General features: G+C 40.9%; 1 protein-coding gene across 4 annotated transcripts; it reads left to right on the top strand.

Annotated features, from left to right (window-relative positions):
* The first annotated feature begins 3,054 nt into the window (after positions 1–3,054).
* On the top strand, positions 3,055–20,394 carry MBIP (MAP3K12 binding inhibitory protein 1). Of its 4 annotated transcripts, none has more exons than XM_090033626.1 (9): positions 3,056–3,227; positions 7,656–7,775; positions 9,471–9,692; positions 9,783–9,879; positions 11,597–11,662; positions 14,051–14,200; positions 16,417–16,514; positions 19,051–19,089; positions 19,850–20,394. In XM_090033626.1, the coding sequence occupies exons 1-9, from the start codon at positions 3,102–3,104 to the stop codon at positions 19,955–19,957; spliced, it is 1,026 nt and encodes a 341-aa protein (XP_089889752.1). In that variant the 5' UTR covers positions 3,056–3,101; the 3' UTR covers positions 19,958–20,394. The 4 variants fall into 4 exon arrangements, with proteins under 4 accessions (XP_089889754.1, XP_089889752.1, XP_089889753.1 ...); XM_090033625.1 differs by having other exon boundaries at positions 3,057–3,227; positions 19,847–20,394; XM_090033628.1 differs by lacking the exon at positions 7,656–7,775 and having other exon boundaries at positions 3,055–3,227; positions 19,847–20,394.
* The last annotated feature ends 6,195 nt before the right edge of the window (positions 20,395–26,589 follow it).

Genomic DNA, 26,589 nt, shown 5'->3' with positions numbered 1-26,589 from the left:
AGCTATTCTTGCAGCAAAGGCAAACTCTGAAGCTTCAAGACTCTCAACAATGTTACCTAGGAAACCTGTGTAAGGGCTTTCATTAGGGAAGTGATTCTTCCATTCTATCTGGCACTGGTAAGGCCACAACTGAAGCACCATGTCCAGTTTGGGGACCCACACTTTTAAGAAAGTTGTGGACAGATTGGAAAGAGTCCAGCAGAGGGCAATAAAAATTATTAGGGGCTTAGAAAGCATGACTTATGAAGAAGGGCTGAAAGAGCTATAGTTATTTAATCTGGAGAAGAGAAGACAGAGGGGTGGGTTTAACAGCCTGAAGGCAAGTTACAGGGGGAATGGGACAAACCATTCTCTGTGGCCACAAGGGACAGGGCTAGGAACAATGACCTCAAGAGCAGCAGAGGAATTTTAGATGGGAAATTAGAAGGAACTTTCTGCTAAATAGAGAAGTTCTGGACTCTCCATCAGTGGCAATTTTCAAGAGCAGGTTGGAGAGACACTTGGCTGGGATGGTTTAGTCAGGGATGATCCTGCCTTGAGCAGGGTTTTGGATTAGATGACTTCACAAGGTCTTATCCAGCCCTACAACCCTATGAACCCAGGTTACCTGATGCCCAGTAACTCAGGTCATTGAAAGCCATGGTTGACAAGGTTGGTTTGGAGGGAGGCTGGTGCTTCCAATATGGCCATTGCCGCTAAATGCAGTAGAAGCAAAGCTGTTCTGTGTTGCCACTTCTTCTAGCTGTACAGCTGCAATGCAGCGCAGGCAACCCCCACTACCCAACTGTGGTATAAGCAAACACCCCTTCCACCTCAACTATCCAATCTAGACACAAGTCTCCACAGGGCTGCATATTGCCAACCTTTGGTGCTGAGAACTACAGAAGCCATTTCAGCAGCAGCAAATGTGGATGGGGACAAGATGATAGCCACCCAGGTTACACATCTTCCACAAGGCCCCTTTAGACCCAGATTCTCTGATCCTAAAAGCAGTTCAGTCTGAATCACAATGTTTGGCATGCAAGAGAAGTGGATTGTGAGGGAGTTTCAAGGGAGTTGAGATGCATGGGCCATTGATCACACCCAATGCCAATAAGGGGACCCTAGGAAAGAACAATGGTCATAGACTGTGACTCAGTTTCCCGTCTCCCTAGTGAATTAGCCAAGAGATCCTTATTTCATAGGAATGGACAGGAATACATAAATCTGAACCTAAACTGTATAACCCCGTCACATGCAAAGGCGGAGGGATGGAAGTCTGAAATGTGTGTCAAACCCTGAGGACAAATTCTGAGGGTCCTGAGTCCTTGCCACTAGTAATGAGTATGTTTGTTTATTCTCTGCTATATGGGGCTGTTCTTGTTAATATTGCCTGATTTATAACATCCCAAGAAACCAGTGTATAGTTTGAAGAACTTGCTTTGGCTTCTCTTGTACTTCTCTGGATAAAATCCCTCAGAGACATCCTGGATGTAACAGGAAATGAAAATGAGGCTGTAATAGAACAAGCCCTTGTCCTTATGGTGTAAGCCCATTTATTTACCCAGCATGTCAAAATAACAAGGTTCTTGAACTCAAGCTGCTGTGTTCCTACAAGTCGCAGGGGTAGGGTAGAGATGAGGACAGGAGTCACACTGCTCTACAGTACAGCCTAGGTTGACCCAAGACACCTGGCAAATCCTACCATGGCAGAATGGCTCACAAATCCTGAGTGGCTCACAAATCCAGAGGCACATAAGGACCATGAAGAACAAGCCATTACACAGGAAAGCCAGCAATTCAGCTACATACAAAAAGCTCAAGGCAGATTCAATCTGTTGTGCAATTTTCTGTAAGTCTCATGACTTCTGAGGAGACGCTGAGGGAGAAGAGGAGGGAGAAGACAAGACTGAGGGGTGATTTAATAGCAGCCTTCAACTCCCTGAAGGGGGGTTAGAAAGAGGATGGAGGTAGACTGTTCTCAGTGGTGGCAGATGACAGAACAAGGAGCAACAGTCTCAAGGTGCAGCAAGGGAAGTTTATGTTGGACGTTAGGAAAAAATTTCTCACTAGGAGGGTACTAAAACACTGGAACAGAATACCCAGAGGGGTGATAGAAACTCCATCCTTGGAGGTTTTTGATACCCGGCTAGACAAAGCCTTGGCTGGGATAATCTAGTTATGGATGGTCCTGGGTTTTTTTGGGGGGGGGAGGGTGTTAGATGATCTCCTGGTCACCCAGTCCAACCCTCATTTTCTACGATTCTAGAGATCGGCAGTGAACAGCACACACAATTGCCCATGGGGGGTGATGCACAAATCCTGCACTGGGTTCTGCCATTTTTAAATCAGCCTGTGCATGCTGAATTGTTGTTACAGGTACTGACCGGTTTCCAAGCACTTATACCCGTAAAAGTGTAACATCTGTACCAGGCCTTTGGGGTGCCAAAAGGCCAGGCACCAAGGGGGAAGACAGGCTGCCTCCAGGGGGCCCTTGCCCACCCTTGGCATCAGCAGAGGACATGAAGCCCTACAAGGGGCACGCTGTAGAGACCACGACCGACCGACCGGCAGACCCGGGTCACCTGCGGGCCAGATGAGAGTGGCTGATTTGTGTTGGCATCGCTGGGGGTGGGGGGTGGAGAAGGGGCTGTGGGGGCCACAGGATACAGAGGCCAGGGCTGGGAAGAGCTACCCTCGCGGGGGCGCTGCTCCTGGAACAAGCAAGAGGCGGGAGGCTACGTGCCCCTCTCAGGGCCCCGGGACACAGCAAATCCCATGCCGCACGGCGGACGCCCAAGGCACTGCAGCCCTGCTGGGCGTGGGCACAGCAGGACAGGCCCCTCGACAGGCCGGAGTCCCCCTCTCACTGCCGGTCTCACGGCGCGGCCCCGGCAGGGGAGAAGAAGAGCAGACGCAGCCTCAGCCGTTTTTAACCCTTTCGGGGCCAGCGCTGCGAATGCCCACGCGGCTACGCTCCCGCGGCGGCTGGACCCGCGGATTGGCTGCGGAGCCCGCCTGTCAGGCTGGTGGGCGGGGCGGCGGTCCGGGCTCGCGTGGCCCGTCATAGCCACGCGCCGGCAGCGGGAGGCGGGGCTTGGCTCTAGCTTTGGCCCGCTGTCATGGCGGCCGTGGCGGAGCGCAGCGACTGTTCGGCCTATGCCTGCGACTCGGAGGTCGGTGCCGGCCCGACAGCCGGGGAGGCGCTGAGCGGCGCCCTTCGCTCCCTGGCCGAGCTGGCGGGGCAGGTCTGTGCGGGGCGGGGCTGGCCGGGGCGGGGCCGGACCGGGCGAGTCTTGCTGGCTGCGCACCCTCCCCCTTCTCTCAGCGCTCGGCGGGGGCAGGGGCCGCTCCCCGCTGGGGTTCCCCGGGCTCAGGTCGCCACTTCACGCCACCCCGGGGCGGGGCCCTGCCGGGGTCGGTCGCTTGGTTGTCTGGCCGTGGGCGCCCTGGGTACGGCGGGCGGCCGCCCCTTCTTCGGTCTTCTGCCGCCCGCGAGCGTGTTCCTGGGGACCCTGCGGCCTCCTTTTATGGCAGCTGGATGTTAAAGGCTCGCGTGATGAGACGCTCCCTTAAGGCAGCGCTTCTCAGCCTTTTCTGTATCGGGGCCTGTTTGTAAACGTTGGTGGCCCGTCCTGACCCATTGTCCTCAGGCTTCAGCCACATAGTGTGTGGAGTAGGTGAGAACGGAGCAACCCCTTGCAGACTGGAGCTCTGTCTGCCTGCAAGGGACAAGCCACAGTTTCCCACGTTTTTCTCCTTAAAAAGGGATTCTCCTTTAAAAGTTTGTTACTGACTCGTTTTGTATATTCTTGTGACCCGCTTTTGGGTCACAACCCATGGGTTGAAAAAAGCTGCTTTAAGGGACTGGGGGAGACCTGGTAAAGATGCTCTTGTTCCTAGAGAGGCAGGCTCGCTCGGTGCTCCTGGTGCTGTGCATCCCCAGTTCTGCGAGCAGTGGAAACGTCCCTGGTATCCCTGCAGACATGGGACTGCTCTTGTTTGTGAATTTGGGTGTTTTGCAGGGTCCCAAGATTGTAAGCAATGACTTAAGAGTGAGTGGAAAGAATGGAAAAAATGTGTGCAGCTTGGTGGCTGTTTTCTGTAGAACTCGATCACATCGGATATTGGTTTACTCAGTTGTCTGCCAGTCTAACTCACTGCAGTCTGACAATAACTTTTATTTTTTTGGTAGTTACACAGGCCGTACTTGTCAAGTGAAGCAGGTGCAACAGCTGCTTAGTATCTCTCAGGCCCTTAAACATTTTGGCCCTCCAATACTGAGGGACCACAGCATTAAGAACCTGAAAACCTAAAGATTGAAGCCCACATTCTTTCAGTTTTTCTGACTATAAAATGAATAAGAACACTTGCCTACCTTTCCAACTGGAATTTTGTGATGATTAGTTAGCAATTTGCTATTAGACATGCCTCCCAGCATCTGTACTAATTCTTTGTTAATTAAAGGAACTGAGTAGAGTGAAGAATTCCTGTTCTCTGGCCATCACAATATGTCTCCAATTCTGAAATCACTTTTCTTCTTGTACTGTGCAGTGCAATCAAAATGTCAAATCTTTAAATTTATGTGAAAAACAAAAGATCAGCCACATGCCTAAATCTGGCACAATCTGCCCACCATCTTAAAAGAGAGATCCCAACTATACAGTTACTCCAGTAAAAGATATAATCAGAAATCCCTTACTTTTTGCCTGTTTTCTGGATCACTACGGCTACAGCAATACTCCAAACTAGCTGAAAGGCTATTAACCATTTTAAAAACAGTAGTTTCTATTGCTGCTTCTAGCATTTCACCAGTTAGTCAAAGCCTGGCCATGTTGGTGCTGCATCTAGGATTCTGAACCTAGTGTTTTCACTATGGAGAAGTGAGTGACGGGGCTTAACAGAATTTAGCCACAGTAATTTTATTTCATAATGAGGTGGTTCTAGTCTAAAACACAGTCTACTGTTGGGACACATAGGGATATCTTTTGTGATGGAGTGGCTTGCTTGTACTGTAAACTGCTGCAAAATAAATCATCAGCCAATGAAAATGTAGCAGCTGCAATAACTACTATCAAACACAAACATTACAGTCCACTTATCATACTGCTTACAGGTATAATTAAGGCAAATGAAACAGTAAATAGTAAGAAAAAATGTATAAGGCTAGCACACTAGTATACACAGAAGTGTGGATTTATAGGGTTTGGCTTTGCTATAGGGACTATTCTTTACCCATAACTTAAAAGCTGCTTGAATAAACATGGCTCTTTAGCATTTTAAACTGCTAATCTCCAAGTTACTCCCATTCAGAAACCTTGCTAAATTTTCACATGTTGAAATATCTATATAGAAGCCAGAATGAAACATATAGTTGTTGCTTTAGCTGCAGAAAAAAAGATTATCTGGGGAGATTTGAGGGGTGCATGTTTTTAATCTGTTGAATGCATATCTCTACCACCACTGACAGGATAACAAAGATCATGAATAGTTTTCAAAACACTGTGTCTTTTTTGTGGAGTGAGGGAACAGCTCAGGCTGCGTGCATATGTAGGTATGTGATTGGTAATGCTGGCTTAAAGAAATAAGTAAAACTTCATTTTCTTGAGTAAATGAGGTATTCTAACATTAGCCTAGTTTCTAAAACATGTTTCCCCCCCTGCTATCCAAGGTTTAGATTGAGAACTGAAAAAGAGGAAATCCTGTTGCTTGAGAGAGATTTATGATATGTATTATATGAACATGAACAAAAAGATTGAAAGATTTAGCCTATGTTACGTGGTTTTAGTAGTTTGGTAAATAGCAACAAGTTCTCTAAACTTGCTATTTAGGTCATTAGTTTTTCTGCCTTCATAAGAATTGTTAACCTCATCTACTTTCCTGCAAATTGACTTGTGGCCTGATCTTAAACTTAATCCTGGCATTCTCCCTGCATAAAGAATGGAGGATCAGGCTCCTTTCCAGATGGGAGTAGTATTAAGATGGTTCCAGTGCTTACCCAGTGATTTTAGTATTTTAATTGCTTTGCCTGCAAACTACTGCTAGCTGTCCTGTATATTTACTTTACTTACATTTGAATCTCTTTCTGTATAGTGTGCTTTTAAATTTTTTTCTTTCATATTTTAACCTTCAAATGTCTTCCCCTTTTAAAAAAAGATTTTGAATTCATCAAGAGGTAAATATATACCCATATTTGGTGCCATTAGACCAGTGTTTCCTAACCTTTTCCAACCTAAGGCACGCTTACATTAATAAACATTTTCCATGGCACGCCTATTAAGGCATTCCCCATCCTCATGCCTATTGTAGCTCATTGCCATGGCAGAATTCCACGGCACACCTGTTCATTTCTGACAGTGCACTGATTGGGAAACACTGCGTTAGACAGTCCCTGTTGTTAGAGTAGATGTCAAAAGTGTGTTTTTTGGTGCTGTTTTGGCTGCCTGTGCATGGATTATTTTCTTGTTAAAACCCTAGAAGCTTGCCATACCTGTGAAAATTAGGCTAAAATCACAAATATGGGAGAGTGTATAGGGAATTCTGGGCACAGTTCTGAGAACAGCTGAGCATCCTGAATTCAGGTCGATTCAAGTAAGAGTTTACCTGAGCATAGTACACTAAATTTGGGGCAGCCTCCAGTGGCTTATTTGGTTGGGGAAAAAATCTGTTTGGCTTTGATAAGCATTGCAAATGTTTTTCACTTCTCAGGATCAAGTCTTGTGAGAAAAACAGTTAACTGCAATAGAAATGAGGTGTACATGAATGCGTATGCATACGATTAGCAATTATTAACAAAACACCTGGTAGTATAAGATGAAGGGGCTTTTTTGTAGTCCTTAAAAGTAAACTTTTGCATTTGGTGTGCACCTTTGTTTTTTACAAGGAATGTTATTCATCGAGCATTGGTGTTTATGTACTTTGAGTCAATTGCATAGAAAGGAAGATTGTTTGTATTTTAAAGTTGGTTCAGTTGGGTGGGAAAGATTGTGTTGCATAGTCTGGGTTTTGCTTAACCTGGGAATTTGATAAAGATTCACCTCCCACCCACCGGCAGTAGAAAATTTTAATTTACATTCTTCCTTAAGAGTTGAAGGTGTGGTCTGGAAAAACACTTAGCACTCGCAGCTCCTACAAGGAATTGTGACAGTTGGCATGCCTTTGAATCAGGGGCATAATTTAACACTTCCTCCCCTCCACCCATATTTTTGTTGTGACACTAGCAAGTCATAAACTATTTGAAGACATTGTATTGGATGTTTGGTGTTGCTTCTTTCTTCTCTCTGACCAGTTAAATAAAAATCAATAATAGTAAATATAGCCAAAATATTTTAGTGTAATTGTTGGTGTAACCTGATCTAATAGACTGGCTTAAGCTGGTAGAAGTTAAAAAGCTATTATGTTAATGCAATAGCAGTGCCATTGCTTAACCAAAGAATATTTTTTTTAAATATTTTCTTCAGATATTCACATTCTGTAGTAACTTATTTAGGGAATGACTGTTTGCTTTGTCTTCAGTTATAACTCTCATTTCAAACCTTTCCTCTTCCCTCAGATAAAAATGCAATCAGGGACAGAATTTTTGTTGTCCTGTACAAGTCCTGTATACTTCTGTGACATTCTTTAATACAGCGTAATGGTGTAATTTTTGTGATGATGCTTGTTTTGCCCTTTTGAAGCTTAACCTTGGAGATGATGTGGTGAAAATTGTAATTGATTGGAGCAAGCTTCAAAGCACATCAGCACTCCAGCCGACGTTGCTCTTTAGCGCACTTCAGCAACATATTTTATTTTTGCAGGTAAATATTTTATTGGATGTGTTAAACTTGGCCAGAGATCACCAATTAAATGTAGTGAGATTTATTTCTCTAAAACTTCAATTGTTTTGCTCTAGAATTGCTAAATTTAGAAAGAAGAAGATGCAAATATATTATACCTTTGGGATTCCACCACACTTCACAGGTACTCAAACTTGTTATCTTATAGAGTTATCAGAACAGTTATGGGAATAGCCTACCAGGCCGCTGTGGGTAAGGAGATTGAACAAATGCAGCCTCGTTGATTTCCTAGACTTGCATTGTAAATTCAGCACATTTTCCATCTATGGTGGGTTATAATTAAGCAATAAGACACGGCAGGTGTGTGTCATGCTATGATAATGATTCCATGCGTTGGGTGAGTTTTGAGGCACATGGAGTGCTTTCAGTGGTTCAAGAAGTGGCATTATCCCAGCATGACACATCCTGGAGTGTCGTAGTGCAATTAAACATATTTTCAGCATAGTTTTTTAGAAAGAGTAATTTCTTTGACATTAATGCCTCATCTTTGCCAAGTAGCCAGTCCCCATTACTGTCACTTTGGTTAACTATTTGAAACTTTCTGGCACTGTCAAAAGTAGTAGCTATAGTTGCATGTTGTGTGTGGTATAGTTTTGATAGTTTTTAATGTTTACCAGTTAATCACTGTAGTAGTATTGATGGTTTGTGACATAACATTTATGAGGTGGTGATGTGCATGCATCTGTTTTTTTTAACTTTACATATTTTGTGACTCTATTGAATTTAAGGCAGCAGAGGGAAAAGAACTCATTACATTTGCTTGTCTGTATGTATAAGAAACAAGTCTTTTACTTTTGTAGGGAGGAGTTTCCATCAATTCAGCAAGCAAAAAGAATAAATGCAAAATTAAAAGCAAGTAAAAATGTCTCCTGGCTATACCATGTACCCATTTCATTCCTTTTCAGGAAACCTGACTGGCAGAAATCCTGCCATTTTAGAAGTAGTAATTAGCTCTGGTTTTGTAGGGCAGAAATAAGGTATAAAATTCAGGTGAGACATTAACTGTAGAAAGGGAAAAATCTGGGGTATAATTTGTGTTTACCTCTTATGCAGGAGTTATTTCAGTAGAATGATAACCATTTATTTTGTAGCTAAGAATCAGTTCCTTCTCATTTAATTTCGTGACCTAAGTAGATAATCAGCCATATCAAGAAAAGCCTGTGTCCAAGATAACACCTATATATTTCATGTCTGTGTTCTCTCATACTCTTTGGGCAACTGCAGTTTCAAGTGGAGAATTTTGTGATGTGGTGGTAAAGTAAGGGCTTTACAGAGTGAGAGCACTGGCTTTCATGTTAAGGAGGAAAAATACTAAGCCTTAGTGTTCTGAGTAGGCATTTGAATGACATGTTAATTAAGTGGTATTGGTGCCAAAGACTGAAGCTGTGATTTGGCTTATAACAGATGAGTAACAGACTGATTTGCTCCTAGATTTTGGGTTTCATACTACACATGCACATGCACGTAAAAAGCCAGATCACAAGGATCTAAAATATGTGTATATCAGTATTTAGAAGTGCTGTACTTTTAGTTGGTCTTACAGTGAATTGTAAATTGATATTGTGTGGTCTCTCACATTTTTAATCACTGTATTTTAGAAACTATATTTAAAAATGCGTGGCCATTTTAAATTTTTACTATATTATTTTTGTTCAGCCTCTTTTAGAAAAACTCCAGTCGTCAATTAAAGAGGAAAACACAGGCCACGATGAAACTACAGGTAAAGCAGAAAGCAGGACATGTGATAAGAGTTCAAAGTTAGCTGATAATAACTCACAGATGGAAGAAAAATACACAAGTTTTGATTCTGGAGATCTGAAAGAAGCTCATATTAATTTTGATCCAGAGGTGGTGCAGATAAAAGCTGGAAAGGCAGAAGTAAGTGACCTAGATTTGAGGAACAACAAATCTTTAATTTTAAATATGAACACTGAAATAAATATATACCATCATGCTTATTACCTGCAGATTGACAGGCGAATATCGGCCTTTATTGAGAGGAAACAAGCAGAGATCAATGAAAATAACGTCAGGGAATTTTGCAATGTTATTGATTGTAATCAAGGTAACTATCCAGTCAGTGTTTAATCTTCCTAGCAGTTACTACTTTTTATTTTAAAATGTGTAGTTTATAGTTTAAAACAGACTTTGTTTTAAAAATAAGTCAAGTTTAATCAGTTGCATGTATGATATAGAAATCATTGGGAGAGGTTACTTTCTTGGTATTAAAGGTTAATAGCATCTGTACTAAAAGAAGAATATTATACTTGTTTTTAAAACTTAAGTTTAAATGTGATGTCTGCTTTATGATGTTATTTTGTTGCTGACTTTTTAATAGGAACACAATTTAACTGAATTACAGTGCAGAAATGTCTTATCAGTTATATGTTGTAAGTTGAACAAAGTAATATTAAAAAACATCTTTCTAATTCATATAAATTACTAGGTAGTTAAGGTAGGAAAAATGTGAAGTATCTTAAATATTAAGTTGCTGATGTATTTTTTTTAAATGGGTCTTGCATTAAACAGTCAGGCTTTTGTTCTGTACAGTCACTGTCAGCTTCTGAAGACAGTCATTTTATAACCTAAGTAGTAAGATATTGAAGTTTCTCTGTATTCTTTCATTATAGTTCCAGTGTATATGAAACTAAATGTGCATAATAACATATGTGACTCACGTAGTTTTGGATATGAAAGATCATTATAAGTTGTTATAAAATGAAAGGTTTGTATGTTTTATTAAATAGAGGTGGAATGAATAAACATTCTAAAATGTTAAAATAACCTTAGAAACATTGAAAGATACAAGCTGCCATAAAAGATGCTAGATAAACATTTATTTAAGTCACTTGATTTTTTTTTTTTTAAGTTGTAAGTGAATATGCATACTAAAGAGAATGCGTATTCTAAAACTTTTGTATTTATGTTTATAATGTTAATGGAGCTGTGAGTGAACATGGACAGGAATAATATACAAATGTTACTGTACAAGTTAATGTTCAGTGCTGTAAGAGTTTACAATTCAACAAATCATATAAGCCACAGACTGTCAAAATAAGGAGGTTGAGGAGTGGAACAAGAATACCAAATCAGACCATGCTCCAGTAAGAGAGAAATATAGTATAAGAGGGAAACATTGAAGAAACAGCTTTAAAAAAGCACTTGGGGAAAGGCCATTATGAAATAATCATTTGCTTACTTTATACACGCTTTACCCCAAAACTGGGGTGTGCAGCTTAGGGGAAATTCACCAGCATTGTATGTATGCACAACTTTACAGGAGGGAGTTGCCCCATCAAATACAATGAAGCTAGGCAAATGTGTGAAATTTGCTCAACTGGGGCATGTGTCTTTTACACGTATAGAATGAGGACATTTAAGGTAGAAGTGGCAAAACCAATAATGTAATAAGATGTTTTAATTTACGAATGAGTACTTTGGACAGTACAGTGTTTCACTATCAGGGCTGTGTTACCTTCAGATGCCATGTGATCCTCTTAAGGCTGCGACCCAGTATTAGCACTGTTAAGTATGGAAACACAAACACAGGATTCATAAGATAAAACCAACAGATTTCAAATAGGAATCCATAGTGTCAAAAACGGGACAAACTGACCTGTCATTGCCTTTGAATTTTTTGCAACATGAGAATTGTTCTAGTATTTTTCCTTAGTCAAAAAATGAGCAGAAACTAAGAACTTGCGTTTCTGAGGGATGGGTCGAGTCTAACAAACTTGAGAACTCTTGACTTAGGGTCACATTCTTTTTCAAAATTTCCTTAGAGAACAGCTGTGCCAGAACAGATGCAGTTTTCACACCTTACCCTGGATTTAAAAGTCATGTAAAAGGTAAGCAGTCATTTCTAATACCCATGTACTTACTTATTTTCCAGAAAGAAAGGCTCTGATTAACAGTGGTGGGTGGGACAAAAGAAGATCAAATTTGGCTCAATTTGGGTGTTTTAAAAATGAGTCTTTTATAGAACATTTTAAAAAACCATGGAAACTTTTGTATTGATTTCAAGGTTAATGAAAGCAGTTTTGAATGGTTTCCCTGCAAGATTTTGGATTCAAAGACTGCTGCAATGTGCTAATGCATGAGAATCTGAAAGAGTATTTTGCTAGAAGCAAAAGCGAACTAGTCTGTTGCCATTGACAGAGATAAAAGATGTTTTTAAAGGGTGAGCAGAATAGATGTAGGCTTAAGAGTTGTTTGGTTTTAATGGTCTATGACTAATCTAGATGAAGAATTAGATTAGTTTTTTAAAATTAATTTTTTTGTTTCCCTGTTGAGATTAGAGGAAAACACAAATTCTAAGCATAGAATTGTTGTACTGCACAGCTGTACAGTTTGTGATTATCACAGGGATTGCATCATTGTTTTAATACTCCTTTGATTTCATTTGTTGCTCAGTAGGACTCTCCTATTGAGAGGAGCCTGTCCTTGCCCAGTCTGGGTGAAAGGGCTTGTTCTCTTCTCCAACCTATTCCATTCTTTGGCTAGTGCTTTGACAGAAAAGATTTTGCACTTGCCTCTTCCGCTTCGTACTATTCTAATGGTTTTAAAGGGGTAGGAGAGACTAGATTGTAGCAGGTGGAGTTCTGTGGGACTGGCAGTCTGGCTTGTTTCCCAAGTATTTTAAGAAGGGAAAGTTAAAGAAAATAGAGCAAACGGTCTTAAAGAAGAGAGCTGTATAGCCAAAGTAAGTGTGTAAAATGTGCCTAATGCTGTTCAGCCACATATACAACTTGCTATTTTAAACACAAATACAAACATAACTCTTCTCTTTTCCTGAAAACTAGAATTATACCTCTGCTGTCTACTTTCTTCTCCCCTTCAGAGAAAAAAAAATCTCAGAAGGTACTGTCAACTAGTTTTGCAGTATATTTCTAAATGTAACCAGTTCAGGCAAACTAACTAAATTCAGATTCTGGGTTAAAAGGGAGATGGCAGAAGTGAATCTCAGACATAAGAACTGTTCTACTGAGAACTGTTGGTTAGTGTATTGAGGCAGGTAATTGCAGAGTCTCAGGTAATCTCAAATGGCACAATATTATAGTGAAGAAAACATGGCCCTTTAGGTAGTTAAAACCCAAACTGCTCAGAACCTTTTCTAGGTCAGAACCAGCACTGTGAATTGCAATTGGAAAGGAATGAGAGTGAGCCAATGTAGATTGAGGAGTACACATGTAATAGACTTCCTGCAAGAGATGCCAGGGTAGTAGAGAGGCTGTATGCTGAGTCATGTGAAGTTTTCTGTGTGGTTTTCAGATTTATCCAAGAAGAACATGCAGCCAGAAACCCACCTAAAGGGGGCTGAGGAGTGGGTAATATTTATTAACCTTGATGCAAAGATATGTCAAAATCTTTTAGCCATGCATAGAGGTTGGAAAGGGAGAAGCCTACTGAGCACCTGAAAGCAGTTGCAGATCCAAAAATATCCCCAAATTGCTAACCCAAATAACAGAGATTGACAACTCCTTGCTAATACTTTTTTGATTCTCCTAGATATCCTTTCCCATTTAATCTCAAAACAGACTGGATTTGTACCATTTACCATAAGATTATGACTTCTTTACTCTTCTTTCTACCTACACTATTTTATATCCAATCCTCATTTTTGCTTTGACATTATATCTGTACAATCAACAGGGGTCCTGGTTTTCTCTGATAAAAATATTCCCATTATTTGGTTTTAAAAAAGTAACTCAAAATCCAAATTGCTCCATGATTAAAATGAAACACCATTAATTTATAGATGTAGATATAGTGGTGTTTTCATGTTAATCAAAGACAAATATGGGTTTTGGGTTACTTTTTTAAAACTGAAAATTGGGGATTTTTTTAAAATTGAAGAAAACCAGGATCCTTGATTAATCAAATTTAGTGTCTAATACATTTTTACTCTAAAAAGTCTTGATATTTCATTCCTTGTAAGTGAGAGGAGAAATTGCCCTTACTACAAATAAATTGCAGTGAAAGCCCTAAGTTACAGTTTTTATCTATCCTTTAATTTTAGTTAGGAAATTAATTTTATTTATCCTCTAATCTAAAATGTTGCTAGGACTTTATGACATGGGAAGCTGTAATGGAATTGACTTGTTGATTAGTTTATTATTATTGATTTTAAAAAGCATTTTCATTTTGTTGTTAGTCAAATGAGAAGTTCCTGGTCTGAGAGACTGACTTGTACTTTAAGTGTGTACATGAACTAATCTTGTCTCCTTGTAATCTAGTTTCTAGAGTTGTAAATACCTATGGTCCTCAAACTAGATCCGAAGGAGCACATGGATCCAATAAAGCCAGTATCCCTGTTCGTGACTGTGGAAACCAGGCTGTAGAGGAAAGACTGCAAAACATTGAAGCGCACTTACGGTTACAAACAGGTTTATATCAGGTTTTCTAAATGCAAGATCAGTATGTTAAATTGTATGGTAACTGCTATTAATGCTGTCCAGTTGGGTGATGTTTCCAGTTTGGTCCCTAACACTGAAGGTTATGGTCTGGATCATATATAGCCTGCTAGTTAACTTATTCAGGATGTGGGAGACCTGGATTTAATGTCCTTCCCTGCAGGGATTCAAACCCAGTGTTTCCCATTTCCTAGGAGAGTGCCCTAACCAGAAGGCTATCAGTATTCTGGGTAGGAGAACTCCTCCTTTCCCTCCTCCAAGCTGCAGAAAAGGTTGCAGGATTCATTGGGTCAGTCATTTGGGTGGAAGAAGAGACCTAGGTCTCAATCCTTGAAGTCCATTAAATCAGCAGCATGCTGCCTTCTGTGTCACAAGCTGTGTGACTTGGAGTTGAAGCGCCCCCAGAGTTAGGTGGCAGCTAAGTCGAAGTTTCAGATTCATGATTGTTCTCTGCTCTCAGCACTGTTACTCAGAGCAGTTCCATCCCAGAACTGCTCTTTTCCTTCTACAGTAGAAGATGGCAGCACTAGGAGGAAGAAGATGGAAGGAGTTTTAAGTAGAAGTTGCTGAGTGGTGTGCAGAGAGCAGGCTGGAAACCAGGAAGGCAGCCAGTCACAAAATGGTCTGCATGTGCTTTAGAAGTAATAAAGTGACAAAACCATATATTTAATGCTTATTTCAACACTCCCTTGAAGGGAGGAGGCCTGGATCAACTAATGGAATCGAATTAGAGCTGGAAATGACATTAAATGTAGAGGGGAAAGCAGCAGATGGCATAAAAACATCAGGCTACATCAGGTACTACTTCAGGTGAAACCAGATAGGCTGCCAAGATTAAACATAATCTGAAATCTATCCCTGGGCTAAAGAATTACTTCAATTTATAAACTGTCTTGCATCATAAAAGCTGAAGCCACATGTTGCCCATTTGTCTAGTTTAGGGGTAGGCAACCTTTTCTAGCTGCAGGCTAGAATGAGCCATCTTGGGTCACAGATGGGCAGGCACGCACTAGGTCTCAGCCACGAGTGCCACTGATTCTCATGGCAGCACAGGGAGAAGTGTCTGCTGCTGCTGCCTGTCCCTGCCACTGAAGCCCACTGTCTGTGGGTCAGGTGCCATCTGTAGGCGGTAGGTTGCCAGCCTCTGGTCTAGTTAGTACTGTAAGATACTGTAATAAAAGGAGAGACAACAGAAGATTTTCAACCCCACCTTGTTCCTCCCCAGTATTTCTCCCTAGTACAGGCAGAGAAGTACCATTCTCATCCCCAGGCACGGGCACAGGGTGCTTTAATGGTGCTGGGTGACACTCAGGGCACTGCCACTCAGGAGTATAGGTTTCTCTGTCACCAATAGGATGACAGTGTTCTTGTGCCAGTTCATAAAGGAGCCTTCTCATTTCTAGTAGGACATGGGAAGATATGTGAAGGAGTAGGACTGGTAAAGATAAAGTAAAATGGATAATGGAATTCTGAATTCAGTGGCCTTAAATTTTCTTTTGGCCTGTTGTGTGTACTACCTGAAATCTATGATGTAACATGCATTAGGAAGGTGTTAAGTTAGTTCTAGGTTTGGGGGTTTTTTGCACGGTGTTTCAGAATCTTTTCTGTGCTTTAAAGAATGTCTCAAGTCCTCATATCCTGAAAAAAACATTTGTCAAAACATGAGTGATGATTTGGAAGTTTTCCTTGGTACAGCAAGTGTTTAATTAAAAAAATTCTAGTTCTGATTAGAAAGACCATTTTTTAACTTCAAATAGATGCATTCTTCCTGAGTCTGAAGGTAGCTTCAGTACCTCCACTTAGAGTCCTGCTACAAAGCAAGAAACCAGCCTTAGTCTATTTTCACTGCTGCTTTCAGTAACATCACTTTCATGGTTCTGTTGTTTTAGTAAGCAGGAAGAAACAGCAGTTGATATAAGTGTTGTTGAGAAACTAATGAATGAAGCAGCTGAGACCTTTTTTCCCCCCCACCCTCCAGATGCAAGCAAGGTAAATCTCCTTACTCTTCCAGAGCTAGAGAGGGTCCCAGGGAGCACCTTGTTAAACACCTCAGAAACTGCATGAAGCTGTCAGTTACCTTTCCCCTCTGTTTTAATTACTTGGTTGGTAGGTGAAGTCAGATTGTGCTATAAAGTTTGTAATTATGCAGATGCTTTCCTGATTCTTCCTACATGGATTGTTACATTTAGGAGGTCCGGTACCTAGAGACATTTATCAGAGAATTAAAAAACTTGAAGATAAAATTCTTCAATTGGAAGGCCTCTCACCAGAATATTTTCAGTCTGTAGTAAGTAATTTTTTGGCATCCTTATTTTGTTAAACATGTTCAGAGGTGGGTTTTTTATAATTTTTTTAATAGCAAAAATAGCAAATCTTATGTTATCGTATGTTATGCTATCAACATTAGATGATAAAACCAAGTAACAAGGAGGTATAACCTGTTCTCCCCACTGTGACATCACGGGATATATTTTAATAGTGGTTAATTTATTTGATTAAAAACTTGAGTTTAATGTTGGGAACAAATGCAATCGCATAAACTAAAATAATGAAAACAGTAAGAAGGTACATATCCTGCTATAGTGCCTGGATGTTTTCCCTAAAAATGTGAGAAATATCTAGATGACTAACTTAAATTGATTAAAAAGTGTGATACTCATAGAGGTGAGAGCTGGAATGAAATCTTTTGTGGAATTTGTTGATTTGTATATATGGTATGATTGAGTTCTACAGTTACAGAGGTCATTAATATATACTGTTGTTTGCAACAGGAGCGATGACAAACCAGAAAGTATTGGAGGATAGAGAATTGGGGATTGCTTTATATGGGTGGTGTTTTTTAAAGCTAACCATTGTACCAAATTCTGCCATTAAGTGTGCGGAGGAAGTAAATGTAGTTTATACTCTGCCTTCAGAATTGTATTTTGTAAACAGGTTTAATTCTTTTCCAGTGAAATGCAGCATAAGTAACGAGTAATTAATAAAGGCTGCATGAAAGGTGTTTTGGGTTTTTTCCCCTTCTTTGGTATGAAAGATATGAACAAAATAGAGTGGGGTTGGTTATAGTGAGACTGGTGAAAGGAAGGGCGGAGATGCAAAGAATTGTCCTGCCCAAAATCAAATGAGAAAAGGTCTCCCCAGTTACAAAATAAGTACTATTATTTATGAAGTTTAAGGTAACTGTCCTCTTAAATATACAAAACTACTGTTGAGGGAGTCACGGCTTTATATTTAAAATAACAGAGATTGAGCAGCTTTTCCTAAAAGTGCCTGAATCTGGGCACCAGTGATTCAGTTACACTTTAAAATTTGAACATGTTAGGAAGTAAAATGTGCAGATTACACTTTATTCAAACACCAATTTAATGTACCCTTTTTGTCCAACCATGGAGCTACAGTTTCCTCTTGGAAATGAAGCAGACAGGAGTCTGGGGCTGAAAACTAAAACAAGGAAGGGATCAACAGGGCAAAAGAAAAGGTACTCAGTCCAGTGGAGGAGGTTTATATGAGAGAGCCCTTTACAGGGAAGAACAAGGAACATTTGTGTGGTAACAGAGGAAGGAGCTGTCCAGCAAGACCAACAGCCCTATTCTTTGATAGAAGAGGAGAGAGAGGAAACCTGGGGTTCAGCTATTCCACTCATGCAGAGGATATTCTTGTAATAGGTGGTGGGTTATTTCTGATCTTAGCGAGCATCTCTCTCAACTGTAAATTTTACTTAATCATAAGAGGATATATTTGTATCTGTGGAATGGCTATCCTTTTGGTGCTCTGAAAGAGTGTTCCTTGTTTAGTAGGGGTGCACCATTAAGAGATTGTTGGGGCCGATACCAATAGCTGATATTTAAGGAGCCAATACTGATCTGATATCCTATACAGGTGCCACCAGGTGGTAAGTCCGGTGGGGAGGGAAGGGCCGTGGGGGGCAGATCAATGCCCCCCATTGTGAGGGAGGGGGCAGGGGCAGGTGCTGACTAGGGCAGGATGCCGGACAGGTATGGCTCATGGGGTGGGAGCAGCTCCAGCTGCTGTTTACACCCAGGGGGGTGGGCATGCCCTTGGATTGTGCAGTGCAGGGCAAGCTGGAGCTGGTGCTGCACTGGGCTTTTCTTGCTGGGGGCTGGGCTTGGAGTGGGCTCTGGGGGCCCTCGGAGGAGGCCGCAGCCACTCCAGATTTCACCGCAGCTCTGCTCCCAGCCCCACGTCTCTGTCTGCTGCCCGGTGCAGCCCTGGCTGAATGCCCCGCCTCCACCCAAGTGCCCGGAAAAGCTAGGGTTGCAGCAGACAGCAGCACGGGACTGGGAGCGGAGCTGTGGTAAAATTTGGGGTGGCTGGAGCTTCCTCCAAGCACTGCTGGAGCCTGCTTTGAGTGCCTGGTGAGAAGCCCCCCGCCCTCCCTACATGGAAGGAGGAGCAGGAGCTGCCCCTGCCCCACAAGCTGTGGCTCTGTCCTGGGCAGTGCCTGCCCCTGCTGGGCAGTGCCTGCCCCTACCCCCTCCCTGACCACAGGGGGTGTTGACTGCCCCTCCCACGCCCCTTCCCTCCCACCCTCCTTCTGACTTACCAGCTGGAGGCAGTTCGCCATGCTGCCGGCTCTGTTCCATGATGTGCTGTGGCTGCAGGCAGCATGGGCATTATCAGAAATTATTGGTCCGATTGAGCCAATATCTGATACAGACAATCTTGTTCATATTGGTACCAATCTGATATCAGTCTGATGTATCGGTGCACCTCTGTTGTTTAGTGATATGATAGACCCTGTAGATTTTACTTTGTGTTTAGTAAATGCTGTACTAAGTCTGGTTGATATTTATTCAATCTAGAATTTTTCTGGCAAAAGGAGGAAGGTTCAACCACCCCACGTAAGTGACATTAAGTTTTGTTTACTTATAACCACTTCCTCAAATAAAATCCTCATTTTCAATGGAGTATTATCAAAGTGCACAACCTGGTAACTGCTTCATATGTGCAGTTAGATAAATGTTGGGTTACTAAGTTTCCTTCAGACACCAGTCTCCCAATCATGTGGCCACAGACATGTTTCAGTGTACACATTTTTAACACTATATTTTAATTTAAAAATCTGTTAAATTTTGTTCTAAAACATCTGCTGGAATAGACTAGATATACTTCAGTTCTACTACAAAGGAGGGATTTAAATAAATAAGTAGTTTTCAAACTTTGGTCCGCAGACCCTGGGGGGATCCGCAGACTGTGTAAGGGGTTTGTGAAAGATGACTAATCAATCAAGATTATGTGAATAATTTACTTATAGTTCAAAAGGGTCCACACCTCCATTCAATATTTCTGAAGGGGTCTACACCTCTATTCAAAATTTTGTAGAGGTCCACATCTGAAAAAAGGTTGAAGACCACTGGAATAGATGACCTCTTGAAGTTCATTCCAGCTGTACGTGTTTGTCTTTGTTCTGTGATTTTGTTTGTCCCTTCCCAATAGAGGTAGTTCTTAGATTCTTCAGGTTTCAGACAACTTTGTGAAAGTATTTTTATCTTGGTACTGAATCATCATGAAGTAAAATATCTGAAATTTTGCTAGAAAACTTCTCTGGCAATTCCAAGATGTAAATTGTGTGGTGTCTGTTTTTTTTTCTTCTTGTAGCAGAATTATTCATTGGCAGAACTTGATGAGAAGATCAATGCAATTAAGCAAGCACTACTAAGAAAAACTAAGGAAGCTAAATCCAAGGAGGTTGACCAGCTTCTTCGATGAAATCTTTTCAGAATTCTCATCTCTTTTAACAGATTCTTAAATTTTAGACTCTAATCTCAGTAGTGTTCATCTGGAATGGCTTCAGTGATGAAACCAAAACATGCGTGCATCTCCCTCTTGGGTATTTTTGAAAAATTTTACTCTTGTCACTATCTGCTAAAACTAATCTCAAGTTAACCAAACTGTTTCTTTAAAATGTGAATGCTTTGAAAGTAGCATTCTAAAAATACGTTTCCTTCTGTTGTAAAGGAGGATTTACATTTTTCATCCATGAAAATCTTTTAACTTCATTGTACAAAGCTACATTTCATTGGTGACTTTGGATTAGAAGAAAAATCTTTTGGATAAAGCAGTATTCAGAAGGGCTATCTGAAGTAAAATGTTAGTGTTCATGAAAGTAATTTGCATAATTTTGTGAAATAAAATAATATACCTACTTTGTGCTTAAGTGAATTTCTTTTGTTAATAAGACCAGTACGGCATCACAAAATCCGTTGAAAAGGAAATAGTCTTCAGAAATGCATACAGCCAGCAACTAGAAGACTTTTGCACATTCTAAGGCAAAAAGGTGTGATGTTAGGTGTAGATAGAGGCAAACCACCGATTTCACTGCAGAAACCTGTTAGAGCTTAAGATCAATAACAGCCTAACAGGTTTTAGAATGTGTTAAATCTTAACCACACTAGGGGATTAAGTGATGCGTGTTAGGATGTGTTAACACATTAGCTAACCTGCTTTTAAATACCTAAGTCTAAACTGGGCCACTAGCTTAAAAATCAGTAATGGGAAACTAGTAAAATTTGTTTAATGTTAGACCTTGCCTGTACAAGAAAGTGCAGTTCTTCTTTTGTTGCTCTTTGGCATCAACTGCTGTACATCCATGAAAAGTTGTTTGTGCAAATTATGTGGTGTCTTACCATGTATTAATATAGTTGTAAAATGAAATGGCTATTATGGAGTAAGGGTTTTTTTTGTATAAGGTTTTTGTGGATGCATCCACATTTAAAGTTAATTCTTTTACTTCTGAGTCACACTACTATCTCCACTGCATTGCTTCATCCTTTATCTCCCTGTGTATGGTCAAGCTGTTCCTCCATGTCTCTCAGGTTATATTGACTGGATATCGTCGTCTTTAAGTGTTAACAAGAAGATAGGATGTGCCTTGATTCCAGCCTGTGGTACATTAATACACAAATGCATTACAGTAACTAGCCCAGTGTCTCCACATGGACGCACAGAATGGTGGGTTCAGTGGTTAGTGCAGAGGCAGACGGGAGTCATGACTCCTGGGTTCTATTTCCAGGTCACGGAGTAGAAAAAGGTAAAATGGGTAACCACCAAAGCAGCAGTGGACCTCGAGCATGAAGAGATTTCTTCAATACTCCAAGCCCTAAGACACAAACTTAGATGCAAGAGATACTGTTTGAAACTCAGAATGACTTGGCTTAAAAATCAACACCTAAATGACTTGGCTGTGGTTGGCATTACTATTAGTAAGAAATTTGTACTAAAATGCAATGGTTAAGGAGCTTTTTGTTCCACATGCCAACAGGATATATTTCCCCTCCTCAGTCAGAAATTCCACATTCTGCAAATATGGACCAAACATCCCACTTGTGCCATGTGTTTCTCCCTTTCCCTCTCACCCACTGCCCTCTCCTCAAGATAGCAGCACTGCAGCAGTTAAAAATTGTACTTTCTGTAATGCAGGTATATTTGTAATAAACAGCAGCAAGAGCATAAGTGGAATTCACAGGCAACCATTTATCCAAAGAATCGTAAAAATTGTTCAATCCAAACAACAAGAAACAAGACAAGAAATGTAAGGAATTCTCTATAACATGCCACAAGTAAAAGTAGGGGAGATGGGCCCTTCCACTGCAATGATACAGATGTAATTGGTTAAAAAAAAGTCCTGTGGATTTTAGGAAGAGGAGTATCTTTGTTACAGAGGAAGGAAAAGAAACCCACAATCCCTGCCAAGCCAACCTAAGGTGGGAGGGAGCTCTTATTATTTGTTTTAATATTCTTTGCTAGGTTTACCTCAAAGATCCAAGAGAGAAACCTAGATGCCATTCTCACTTTATTTCTGCTACCTTTGACTACAAAAAGATCTTTCTTTACTGATCAATTTCTTCTGATCCTTATAGATCCTCTAGCCTGAATGGCCTGCTCAAGGTACTAGCTTATTTATGTAGGTCTGTTGCCCTTTCCTATTAGTGGTTTTCTCTTCCTTGGGATGCAAGTTCCCGAGAATATTTGCATTTTTGCCTTAAAGTAATTCTTTGCTGCTTTTTACACTAAAGTCTTTTAGCTGTCTAGTTCAGTATACCTCCCTAACTGCCTTCACTTTTTCAGTTAGTCTGGATTTAAATATCTTATCAGTCAGCTCAGCCTTGATCCCCAAATGCTATTTTTATGGTTACTCGTGTGGAGTCTATCTGTAGAGCAAAGTCGTCTGTATGTGATTGTTTGCCAGTGAGCAGACATTCCTGAAGCTTCCCAGTAGTGCCAAGCCCTGAGCCATCTGTTAACTATCCTGTTCTTCCTCCCAGCTGCTCTTCATATGGGAAGAATCCCACTGAAGTTCTCTTGGACTTCTAGTTCTTTTAAGCATATTCTCCAGTCCAATGTAAAGCAGGGAAGGATAGTACCTTAGAACAGTGAATCTTAACCAAGGTGCCTGGACATCTTTTTAAGAGTGCTGCACAGTGTTAACACTGTTAGGTATGCAAATGTGATTCATGAGATAAATGGTTATTACAATATCTTCCATGTTTTAGGGGTACTGGTTTTAGTCATATTGGTCTAAAAGCATGGGCAGACAAAACTCTTGGGTTAGAAGCAATATCCTGGAAACATGGAAGGTATCGTAATTAGCTGTTTTGAAATGAAAACTTCACAGCTGACCAAAATAGAAGCAAAATTCAACATTCTGCCTGCAATCAGACACCATCAGGAAACGAGACTGCTCCAACCTATTGTCTATGCCTACTTCGAAACTCAGAGCAACCTTTTTTTAAAATGGGCTGTTATACCTAGGGAACCCTGCCATCTTTTACCTCTCCTGTGCAATGAAGTTTCATTTCTACCTGGGGGAACTTTTACAATCTTTGAATTCTCCTATGCCTGAGGGAGGGTATTTGGGCCTGACTGCTTGCAAAAAGAATTTTTTTGCTACTACTTAGTTGGTCTAGTAAAATATATTATTTCTACCCGAGAGTTTTTGTTTCTTTATCCTTATCAACCCTTATCTAGCTGTTCCTGAATGAAAAACAATGAATTAATTCATCAGGTCCTATATCTTTGTTCCCTGCAGAGAACACATTTTTCTGATTTCTGGATTGTTCTTTATATTTGGTCTATCCATCTTAGGAATATAGCCCCAGCTACATAAATCTATCTTTTCCTGGTAGTTATACCACTCGGGTCTTGCTCCTTTCTGTCTATTGGCAGATCCTGTCATTTGATCTCCCTTGGTCTCTCCTCTGTCCTTGGGCTGAGGTCCCATTAGTTTCATTCACCCTTCCCCTCTTTTGGACAGGCTGCTCTTCCTTAGTTTCTGTAAACAGGGTGCATCTACATATGCATTTAGCATGTAGCAATAAACTGCAGCAACGTTAGTTTCAGAGTTTATTGCTCCTAGGTGCAGCATTCACATGTGTACCTGGGACAGCAGCAAGTTGCTGGGGTGGTACAGCCTGGGCAGGCAGGGGATCTGGGGGCATTAGCTTGCTAGCCTGGGGCTGCTTTGCCTTGGCTCACTATGTTGTGGATGGGCTAACTGGGGAATTAGGGGTGCTATAGTGTAGGCCTAGCTAGCAGACAGCCCCTTCACTGTAGCAGCCTTGTGCCCCAGCTAGCCCTGGTCAGAGTCCACATGTGTGTTGATGCATGTAACTATTCTGCTGTAAGATAGTACTGTCTGGGACAAGTGCTATCCTACAGCAGAGTTAATTAACTTACTGGGCCCTAATATGGGTGCAGTGTGGACAGTGATGCTTTACTGCAGAGCAGCTCTGCAGTAAAGTGCATGTATAGATGCACATACAGTGTCATTCACTAAAGTGATTCTGCCTCTTCCTCACAGTGCAAATAGACAAAATTAAAGCATAGAAAATACTGTTTTGCACAGTTCTTTACAAAAGCAAACTGTTTGCAGCTCCAGTAGAGAAGACACTTCAAGAAATTCTGAAATGGGAAAAACTGTTCTTTCCAATAACTGTTTTGCTTCAACTGCTTGACATAGTTATCTCCGCACAGCAACAAAAGTACCGAAGTTTTGTACATACAGAAAGCACAAGATCCTTAACTAAAAAAGGCATTGTGCCATAAAAGTTTTTAAGAAGGAAAATCAAGCAGAGGTTATTTTTCTTTATCAATTATGTTCCTGCTCTGTAGGGGGGAAGAAGGAATGTAATAAAGTATAATAAATTCCAAAAATTAAATACCAAGTAACTGGTTTTAGTTGGTACTCAATTAGTTATTCAGATCCAATAAATTAAATTATGTGAGTAAAATACCAAATACTTAAGAGACTTAAAATGTTTAATATTAAAATTACTTCAAAATGCTTAGATTGGGTTTTTTTTGCTATTAAGTTACCATGCAAGTCATTAAGAAGTACATTTAAAAATGATTAGGATTTATACCATGAATTAGATAAAAAGTGGGATCTTAACCTTCACACTTTTCACCTTTAAACACAAAAAACTATGAAATGGCCAGAATATACTTATATCCTAATTCTCTCTTACATAGTCTCTCTCTATTTGCATTTGACAAAATTTTCTTTCTTACAATAAAATGTAGCATTTCATAACCTATACAGCATTTGAGAACTGTAAAACCAAGCTCTACATAGGGCCCAGCATTATTTTCTTAGATAAATTTACCTATTTCTTTCATGTTTCAGTCCTAACAGTGTCACCTATTGGTGATGTCATATGCTGACTCCTGTTTCAACCTAGAAGAGCCAGGGGAAATGGAGTTGTATGAATCAGCAAAAGATTTTAGAAGGCAGTGATGCTTACAGAGTAGCTGTCAGCCCTATCCATCAGTACACATCCATAAAGCCCCTTCTACCATAATTAAGCAAACTGATTCCATTATGTTATTTTTACACAATGAAGATAAGTCACTATTGGAAAAAGGCCATGTCCCAGTACAGAGTCAGCTACCAAAAGCAGCGGTACATAGTAACAATATAATGTGTTCTGGTTCTGTGACAACTGACAGTTCTATGAACACCCCCACCACTCCTCTGCAATTCTCACTCACCATAAAAAATATTCCTGCTACAAGCTACAACAGAACACCTCTGCTATGTGCCTATCCTTTGGCTTGCAACTTCTTTGGTGAGGACAACCATCAACTGGGGATATTGTTCATTTAAAAAATAATCAGGAAAGAAAACCATCCCAATCAAAAAGAAACCCACAAGACCAAAATAGAAAGGCTGGGGTTATTCCATAAGTTAAAACTCATTAAATTGCAGCAAATCATTAGGTCAAATGAGATAGATCCAGTTAGAAATTATGTGGCAAGACAGGAAATGGAGCTTTCTGTAGGTACCGGCTTATTTTTGCTGGGGGGAGCCTAAGGTGATGGACATGTGGAAAGTTTTACAAATTTGAGGCAGACACCCCTCTTCCCAAGGGGGAGCAGGGCCCTTGGGCCTCCATGTACTTGACACCTTTGGAGCTTCCCAAACTTCATGGGTATCTTGTACTAGATGAGCTGAGATAGGTCAGTTACAAAAAGAACTTTCCCCTTTAGGGCTGCGTCCACACAGGCATGGAGGTTTGGTTCCCCAGGGACAAGCAGCAGTGGTTTACCTTGTGCCGCCACTACTTGTTCCCGGGGAACACCCATTCCACGAGTGGTTTGGCACATGGCAAGTTACCCTGGGTGGGATAGGGGAGGCTGGCACCAGCACTGGGCTGAGCCTCCTGGTGCTGCAGCAGAGGCGATTCACCTTTGAACAGCATGCGCTGCCCATGCATGCACTACTCTGTTTTTTTTTCCTACTGTTTTTTTTGACACCTGGATATCCAGGGGTCATAAAACCTGTGGGGGGAAAAAAAAACGGAGTAGCACATGCACGGGCAGTGCTCCCTTGCAGCACAGAGAACATCTGAATGCGCAGTATGTGGCACCGCAGACATTTTTGCAGCACCATGTACTACATGGCCACACTTGTCTGGATGCGGCCTAGGAGACCCTACTGACTTCCATCCCCTGACACCATAATCCTAGTAGAAACTATAACACTAGCTGAGTTCCTTTATAACTTTGTAGTAGCATCTCTGGAAAAGAATCAGACTGTTACTCTCATCTTCCTACTTTGTCTCCTCATCCATTCTCCACAAAAAAACTAAAGAACATATTTAGACTGTTGGCAACTTGACCATAATTGCAAGAGTAGGATTAGAAATAAGAACTACTGTGGCAGCGTTGTCATGGTACTCCAGACTTCACAGAAGCTGCATTAAGAAGGGTGTGTTTTTTGTAGCAAGTATTTTATGTGGCAACCAGAAAAGGGACTGACTTGAGTAAACAGAATCAACCAAAATGAGAAGTTCTAGAATGTATCCTTGGAAAAGCTGCTAGACTCCAAGGTCATTAAGCAT

The sequence above is a fragment of the Crocodylus siamensis genome, chromosome 2, assembly GCF_052110815.1.
Source record: "Crocodylus siamensis isolate JL-2025a chromosome 2, ASM5211081v1, whole genome shotgun sequence".
Classification (NCBI taxonomy): domain Eukaryota; kingdom Metazoa; phylum Chordata; order Crocodylia; family Crocodylidae; genus Crocodylus; species Crocodylus siamensis.
Note: the sequence above shows the minus strand (reverse complement) of the source record. Positions and strands in the feature narration are given on the sequence as shown.

What these genes read in the sequence shown, in the direction of transcription:
- MBIP (XM_090033625.1), top strand. Translation starts at nt 3,102, where the DNA reads ATGGCGGCCGTGGCGGAGCGCAGCGACTGTTCGGCCTATGCCTGCGAC. An exon ending in ATTTAAAAGTCATGTAAAAG is followed by an intron (nt 11,663 to 14,050) that starts GTAAGCAGTCAT and finishes CTTGTAATCTAG; the next exon opens with TTTCTAGAGTTGTAAATACC. An exon ending in GGAAGGTTCAACCACCCCAC is followed by an intron (nt 19,090 to 19,846) that starts GTAAGTGACATT and finishes TTCTTCTTGTAG; the next exon opens with CAGAATTATTCATTGGCAGA.